We start from the raw sequence: 7,833 nt of genomic DNA, 5'->3' as shown, positions 1-7,833 counted from the left end.
AAGCGGGCAGGATCCCGCCTTTTGTGCGCGTGTTCACGCGCCTGATGAGGTTGGGGTGCTTAAAAGTTTAAAATACACGCCATCCTCAAGTGATGGTTACATTTAATCCAACAGTTTTAGGATGGTGACGTTTACTTCCTTACCGTCTAAATCTGTTAGAATCATGTCAAAATACTGAAATACCCTTAATCATCTTTTTATCCTATTATTACAATAAAAATAATAATAAAACAAAAAATAAAAGATTAATCGTAAATTATTGCTCTTAGTTCGGCACCATACCTAACTTTCAGAGATTGGTGAAATGAAGAAGATGAAAGGTAAATGAGTTGATGTTTATATGTGGCACTTATTCATTAACAATCAACTTTATCTTTCACTAATTAGTTTTTATTTAAAAATTTGAGGTCAAATTCACTTTCATTGGTCCTCAAGAATTAAAATGTTCATAACTCGATGCTTTAATATGTTGTTTGCTAAAGTCCATTCTTCAAATGATTCAAATACCATAATGTAAAGATGGTGGTCTATAATATGTTAATTTATGGTTTTTGTTCACCAAGGCTTCAATCGTCAACTTTTTTATTGTCTCAGGTCATGAACTTCTGTGACCTTCGAACATTAGACAAGATTTAACTCTTTCTTTTTTTTTTTTTTTTTTTGGTGGTAATTGAGGTATTTAGGCCAACTTACGCGTATTTCAACTAATCTTTAAAATTCATTTAACACCTTATAAGCCCCAAGGATCAAGTAAGTCACAATGTTATTATGGTTGATGATCTCAATGTTTGAAGCCAATAACTCAAGGAAGAGAGAAAACATCCTTGACCTTCAGACCAACCCTTTAGGGTTGTCTTATCACTTTGCATATTCCTATATTTGATAAACAGATGATTAAATATAATTATTACAACCCGTTTTATTCAAAGGCACCCCTTCTCCCAAAGTGATGGGGTTATTTTACTAAGTTTCCTAAAAAGAGGCGTCGCATCCTCTTAAGTATTCTCTACATATATGATAGAGTCAAAGAGCTTGTAGAACGTCAGCTCAGAAGACTAAGGAAGAAACCCAAAGCATTGGAAGACTATGTGTAGTCTCAACTAAAGAGAAATAAGATATTAGAACTAAGTTGAGTTTGTTAACCATAGTTCAAACAAATTACCTATATTCAGTTAGAGATAACTGAAGTTAGTTTTGATATGGATATATAACTGATTGTAATTGTAATAAGAGGGGAATAAAAAAGATAACTAGTTTGTCTTTCAATTTTTCTCTTCTCTCTACTCATCTTCTTGGAGACTGACTATCTCGAACCAAGTCAACACCTTTTGTCTATCAATTTGGTGCTTTCGTTGATTTAATGGCGGACGAAACTAGAGCAACTCGTGTCGCCAGATTGGAAGATGTCGTTGCGACTTTACGACGTGATTTTGGAGTTCACAATGACCTTCAAGATCAACGCATAACGCAGATTGCGAATCAGACTCAACTTATCGCAGAGTTACAGGAAACTCTTCAGGATATTGCCAAAAGAATTACTGAAATTGAAGAGAGCTTCAGACACAAAGAAACACCAGTTCGTCATCATGAGCATCAATTTCATAATTCGAGTCACGGACAACAGGATACCCAACCTCGGATGCGATCGATCAGGGTGGAGGTTCCAAGATTCAATGGGGCAAATGCTTCAGGATGGTTGATGAAAATTCAGAATTTCTTCGACTTTCACCACACTCCAGTACATCAAAGATTGTCTATTGCTTCTTTTCATTTAGAAGGAGAGGCATTAGAACATTATCAATGGTTGCATAAAAATCATCTACTAAGGGATTGGCAAGATTTTATGAAGTCAATTGAGCACAGATTTGGGGATTCTCAGTATGAAGATGCTTTTGGCAAATTGACCAAGCTAACACAGACTGGGACGGTAAGGGAATATCGTAGTCAGTTTGAGAAACTCACTACAAAAGTAGAGGGTGTACCAAAGATAGCCTTAATTAGCTGTTGGGTGGTTGGGTTAAAAACACACATAAAGACTGAGGTACAGATCCAAGTTCCTTATTCCTTGGTCCAAGCCATGCATTTGGCTAGGATGCAAGAGGAGAAGTTTGAAGAACAGAGAGTGGCGTACAAATCTTGGAATGAGAAAGCCTCAACTTACAGGAGTAATACTTTTGGGAATAGGAATTTGCCACCACTACTTCCATCACCCAGTACTAAAGTAGCCCCTGATGATGCTTCAAAATCCTCTTCTTTTCCTGTCAAAAGACTAACTCCAAGTGAGATTTTGGTAAAAAGGGAAAAAGGGCTTTGCTATAATTGTGATGAAAAATTTCATAAGGGTCATAGGTGCAAGGGAAGAGTGTTTTTGTTGTTATTAACTGATGAGGAAGATAAAGACTCTATGTCTAGGGACGAAGAAATCACTACTGGAGAATTAGCTATTACAGAGGAGGTTATTGATATTCCAGCCATTAGTCTACATGCATTGGCGGGTCAACACTATCCAAGAACTTTGAGAATGATTGGGGTTATACAAGGCATGAATGTACAAGTCTTGATCGATGGTGGAAGTACTCATAACTTCATCCAAGAAAGGGTAGCAAGGTACTTGAATATTCCTATCATGCCTTCTAAGCACTTCAAGGTCTTGATTGGCAATGGTGATACCTTAGAGTGTGAAGGTTATTGTCCTCAATTATCGCTGAAGTTAAATAATCAAGAATTCCTAGTTGACTTCTATGTTCTGAATTTGGGAGGTGCGGATGCTGTTTTGGGGGTCCAATGGCTTGAGCTTCTTGGAAGAGTCATCATGGACTACAAGGAATTGTGCATGGAGTTTCAATGGCATGGGAAGACTGTGAAGTTACAAGGAGAACCCCTACTGCAATGTCAGCCGATTCAAATGTCCCAGTTGAGGAAACTAACCCAGACTGATGGAGTGGCAAGTTATTTTCATCTCTGTGCTTTACCTCCTCCGATTCAAGAAACCAATGTAAGTACTCTTAATAAAGATCTTTCTAAACTCTTGGATGATTTTGCTGTGGTTTTTTCAGAACCAAAAGAATTACCCCCATTTAGAGAAATTGACCATCACATACACTTAGCCCCATCAACTAAACCCATTAATGTGAAACCATATCGTTACCCTTACTTTCAAAAAACAGAGATTGAAAAGCTAGTTTCAGAAATGTTACGCACTGGTGTAATTAGGCCGAGTCAGAGTTCATATTCATCTCCAGTTCTTTTAGTTAAGAAAAAGGATGGGACTTGGCGCTTTTGTGTGGACTATAGGGCTTTGAACCAAGCTACAATAAAAGATAAATTCCCCATACCCACTGTTGATGAGTTATTAGATGAGCTCCAAGGAGCTATTGTGTTTTCCAAACTAGATTTAAGGGCTGGTTATCACCAAATTCGTGTGAACCCCAATGATGTCCATAAAACTGCTTTCAGGACACATGATGGACACAGAGAGAAACATCCTTGACCTTCAGACCAACCCTTTAGGGTGTCTTATCACTTTGCTATTCCTATATTTGATAAACAGATGATTATATAATTATTACAACCGTTTTATTCAAAGGCACCCTTCTCCAAAGTGATGGGGTTATTTTACTAAGTTTCCAACTTATTAAGAAATCAAGGAATTAATACAATTAAGCTGGTTCTAAATGTCAAATTCTGGGTACGCCCAAGTCTAATGCATCAAGATGAAAGAGACCAAGTGAATAAAATGAACAGCAGTAACAAATGGTCAACTGATAAAGCAAGGATCAAAATTTAAACAAAGGTGAGTTCAGTAATTGAAGAAAAGAGAGAGAAAAGAAACCGACCTCACAATTGAGAAAAAGTTGTTAAACATTTCCAGAACTAAATCACTGCAGTCAATATCCAGCATTATCACAAAACATTTACATCGAGCAACAGTCTCTAATATTTTAACCCTCCTCGAAAAAAAGGGGCACGCAGTATCACCCAGCTCCTTAAAAGTTCCAACAACAACTTCAAAAAATCCCTGAAATTTAAATTAAAAATACAAAAATCAAGTTGCAGAAAGCAGAGGAGGATAAACAATAATTCTGCCACTTAGGTAGAGGAAAGCAAACTAAACACACTCGTGCTTAAAAACTTTTACCCTAAGATATTTATCTTCAAAGGGTGGTTCAGGTGCCAAGATCCGAAAAATTTCACTGACACATATGACCACAAAGAGTCTAACTTCTTTATCATTTTTTCGAATCAGGCCATGCTTAAGGATAGATTTCCTCAGAGGCTTTGTGGCAATTTCTAGCTCCTTTAGAGCCTTTTGCTTTTTGGAAGCTTCCAGTGTTACAGGCTGTTCAATTTCTGACAAAACACTGACAGCTTGCTGCAAAAGAAAATTCTATAAGCATAGATAACTAGAAAAATAATTACATCACAAGTTGCTACCAAAAGAATTTCAACTCACCTTATAGACATCATAAAAACATCTCTATCAAGAATACCCATTAGTAATGTGCAGCATGAAAACTAAACTCCTAAAAACAATATATGGTTACAAATTCATTACATTCAGCTTAAAGGAATACTGAATCCCAGTCCACTCCAAGCGCAATAACTGATTACATATACACATACCACATCTATTTTCATCGTCTATCAAACCAACACCATTACAATACATAGGCGGTAGAAATTAATTGAATCTATTTATGGCTTACATGATAAGCGGTAGCCACCAAAGATTGTCACTCCACTCATTTAATCAGCGAGTCTATAGCATTTTCACAATTGTAAACCGCATGTGAGGAAAAAATTGGATTGAATTTTTTTTTTTTTTTTTCTGTATTTGCACGGTAACAACTACTTCGGATTAAACCACTCTAAATTTATTAACCCGCAACTACAAATTAACAAGTCACGAAGCTTAGTTACTCCAAAATTATAACAAAACTGAATTGAATTTTACGCATGTTTTATGTACATATAAAAATACACAATAACCAATATGAGGAAGAATGGCTCACTTTGAGCAATTTGAGAAATACGCTCTTGTTGAAGCGAGTAAGTTGAACTAGTTCGGTACCGATTTCGGAGATGAGTTGCAACGGTGACTCGGCCATTCGATTCTTTTGCAATGAAGAAACGAAGAAACCCTATTTTAAATTTAAGGTTAGTGGTTAAGCATTTACTGATTTCAGTGGAGAGTGAGGGGGTTCTGGGAGTGGTTTGTCGTGTTGTGTTTGAAATTTGCAAGGAAAGTGTGAGAGCAGAGAAATGAGTGAAGGGAGATTTGAGAAAGAGAGAAAGTGCTTTAAGCGGGCAGGATCCCGCCTTTTGTGCGCGTGTTCACGCGCCTGATGAGGTTGGGGTGCTTAAAAGTTTAAAATACACGCCATCCTCAAGTGATGGTTACATTTAATCCAACAGTTTTAGGATGGTGACGTTTACTTCCTTACCGTCTAAATCTGTTAGAATCATGTCAAAATACTGAAATACCCTTAATCATCTTTTTATCCTATTATTACAATAAAAATAATAATAAAACAAAAAATAAAAGATTAATCGTAAATTATTGCTCTTAGTTCGGCACCATACCTAACTTTCAGAAATTGGTGAAATGAAGAAGATGAAAGGTAAATGAGTTGATGTTTATATGTGGCACTTATTCATTAACAGTCAACTTTATCTTTCACTAATTAGTTTTTATTTAAAAATTGGAGGACAAATTCACTTTCATTGGTCCTCAAGAATTAAAATGTTCATAACTCAATGCTTTAATATGTTGTTTGCTAAAGTCCATTCTTCAAATGATTCAAATACCATAATGTAAAGAGGGTGATCTATAATATGTTAATTTATGGTTTTCGTTCACCAAGGCTTCAATCGTCAACTTTTTTATCGTCTTGGGTCATGAACTTCCGTGACCTTCGAACATTAGACAAGATTTAACTCTTATGTATTTGTATTTTTTTTTTTTTTTTTGTGGTAATTGGGGTGTTTAGATCAATTTGCGCATACCTCAACTAATGCCCAAAATTCATTTAACACTTTACAAGCTTATAAGATCAAATAAGTTACAATGTTATTATGATTGATGGTCCCAATATTTGAAGTCAATAACTCAAGGAGGAAAGAAAATATCCTTCATTGTCAAACCAACCCTTTAGGGTTGTCTTATCACTTTACATATTTGTATATTCGATAAACAGACGCTTAAATCTAACTATTACAATCTGTTTTGTTCAAAGGCACCCCTTCTCTAAAAGTGATGGAGTTATTTTACTAAGTTTCATAAAAAGAGGCATCGCATCCTCTAAGTATTCTCTACATATATTTCAGGATTTGATGTACATTAAATCATATTTTATACATAGAGATTGGTCCTCCACGAAACTGCTTACTTTTTAAAACAAACTTCTAAAAATATCGATATGGTTATTATAATTTTGAGGCGATCACAAAATAATAAGTTGCCGTAACTAATATGTATTCAGTATTTACTATTCAGTAACTGCATTAATGAAATTTTGTAATATGTATTTAGTATTTACATTTTAATGTTTTATAGTAATGGATCGGTGAAATTGAAGACAATTGCTTAACTAGGCCAACTCGTGAGAAATTGGGCTCCAAGCCCATGATCCATCCCCATCTCTTCACCTTCAGCAAAACAAATGCTCTTCTTCTTCCAAAAACCCCTTCACAAAGCCGAAGCCTCCAACCCTGAAGAATGGAGTTTGCAAACAAACTAGCAAATGCAGCGATCAAAGCCGTAAACAGCAACGCAGTAGTTAACACATGCCTGGGTGCGTCGTTCGCGGCCTTAACCGTGAGATCGATGTATCAGCAAAAAGACATAGAAGCTCTGGAATCGGAAAAGGAGTCACTGGTGAAGGCCAACAAAGCCATGAAAAAGACCATGTGGGATTGGAAACAAACACTCTTCGCCGAAGCCGCCTCCGAATCCGCTTTGATTCCACTTGAAAGACTCAAATCCATCTACGGCGAAGCCCCAGCACCCTCACCTGGTAATCTCTAATATAAATCTTGTAACTTGTTTATATTATGTTTGCATTTGTTAATTAATATTTATATGCAAAACTAGTAATGATTTTAGTAACGAAATTTGAATTCCAACACAAGATTACCGTAAGTAAAATGTTATTATTTTCACAATGTAATTGTTCAGGTAACATTATCAAACTATTACTCGATATAACATTTATGAATGTATCGAATCTGCAATTGAGCAGTATATAGTTTCTTTGATGGTTAACCACTGGCTGCCCTGTATCAGAAATAGCTGTGTTTAAATTCTTCTCTGGAAATGCTATGTATAGATTTTTATTAGGTGAAGAAAGCTTAATAACATATAACTAGTTTGCTTCCAGTAGGCTTAATGGGTGATGTGATTATTTGGTTCTGTGATTGTTGATCCTTTCGTGGCTTGTTTTCACTGTAATTCATTTGAATCTCTTTTGTTGTGCCAGGAGGAGGTTTGAATGAAGATGCAAAATCTTCTGCAACCGAATTTGTGGTCTGAAGTTATGTTACTAATTTTTGTGAAGGGACATTGGAGCTGTCCCTCCAAAGCTGAGAGGAAATAGAATAGATCATCTTTAAGGAAGAAATGTAAGATTTTTTTACCTAAGAATTCTTAATGTTACAACAAATGTTAAACCAATGCCAATTAATTTCTTGGTGATATAGTAATGTGATTGTTTTATCCTTCTCTAGCTTCAGTGCGAATGCCAAATAATGAAATAGATTGATACAGCGTTTATGATGGTAATATTGTGTACAACAGGGGAAACTTTGACAGTTGACTCTGTGGGCATTTGCATT

General features: G+C 35.9%; 3 protein-coding genes across 3 annotated transcripts; 2 read left to right on the top strand and 1 right to left on the bottom strand.

Annotated features, from left to right (window-relative positions):
• Positions 1-1,360: 1,360 nt before the first annotated feature.
• On the top strand, positions 1,361-3,490 carry LOC116139740. The gene has a single exon (XM_031425405.1). The coding sequence runs from the start codon at positions 1,361-1,363 to the stop codon at positions 3,488-3,490; it is 2,130 nt and encodes a 709-aa protein (XP_031281265.1).
• A 309-nt stretch (positions 3,491-3,799) lies between these two features.
• On the bottom strand, positions 3,800-5,243 carry LOC116139739 (sister chromatid cohesion protein PDS5 homolog A-like). The gene is made up of 3 exons (XM_031425404.1): positions 5,013-5,243; positions 4,139-4,372; positions 3,800-4,018 (listed from the first exon to the last, which is right to left on the bottom strand). The coding sequence occupies exons 1-3, from the start codon at positions 5,106-5,108 to the stop codon at positions 3,800-3,802; spliced, it is 549 nt and encodes a 182-aa protein (XP_031281264.1). The 5' UTR covers positions 5,109-5,243.
• Positions 5,244-6,623: 1,380 nt separating this feature from the next.
• Positions 6,624-7,833, top strand: LOC116139804. The gene is made up of 2 exons (XM_031425458.1): positions 6,624-7,016; positions 7,479-7,833. Exons 1-2 carry the CDS (start codon positions 6,719-6,721, stop codon positions 7,529-7,531), a joined length of 351 nt encoding a protein of 116 aa, XP_031281318.1. The 5' UTR covers positions 6,624-6,718; the 3' UTR covers positions 7,532-7,833.

This window comes from Pistacia vera, unplaced genomic scaffold, assembly GCF_008641045.1.
Source record: "Pistacia vera cultivar Batoury unplaced genomic scaffold, PisVer_v2 Contig359, whole genome shotgun sequence".
Lineage (NCBI taxonomy): Eukaryota > Viridiplantae > Streptophyta > Magnoliopsida > Sapindales > Anacardiaceae > Pistacia > Pistacia vera.
This window is presented reverse-complemented; position numbering and strand designations above follow the sequence as displayed.

Bases quoted from the DNA above. Each gene is read 5' to 3' on its own strand.
- LOC116139739 (XM_031425404.1), bottom strand. From the start codon at position 5,108: ATGGCCGAGTCACCGTTGCAACTCATCTCCGAAATCGGTACCGAACTA. The intron at 4,373-5,012 runs GTGAGCCATTCT...TTTCTTTTGCAG, and splicing joins TATTTCTCAAATTGCTCAAA to CAAGCTGTCAGTGTTTTGTC. The intron at 4,019-4,138 runs GTAAAAGTTTTT...TTTAAATTTCAG, and splicing joins TTGAAGATAAATATCTTAGG to GGATTTTTTGAAGTTGTTGT.
- LOC116139740 (XM_031425405.1), top strand. From the start codon at position 1,361: ATGGCGGACGAAACTAGAGCAACTCGTGTCGCCAGATTGGAAGATGTC.
- LOC116139804 (XM_031425458.1), top strand. From the start codon at position 6,719: ATGGAGTTTGCAAACAAACTAGCAAATGCAGCGATCAAAGCCGTAAAC. The intron at 7,017-7,478 runs GTAATCTCTAAT...TTGTTGTGCCAG, and splicing joins AGCCCCAGCACCCTCACCTG to GAGGAGGTTTGAATGAAGAT.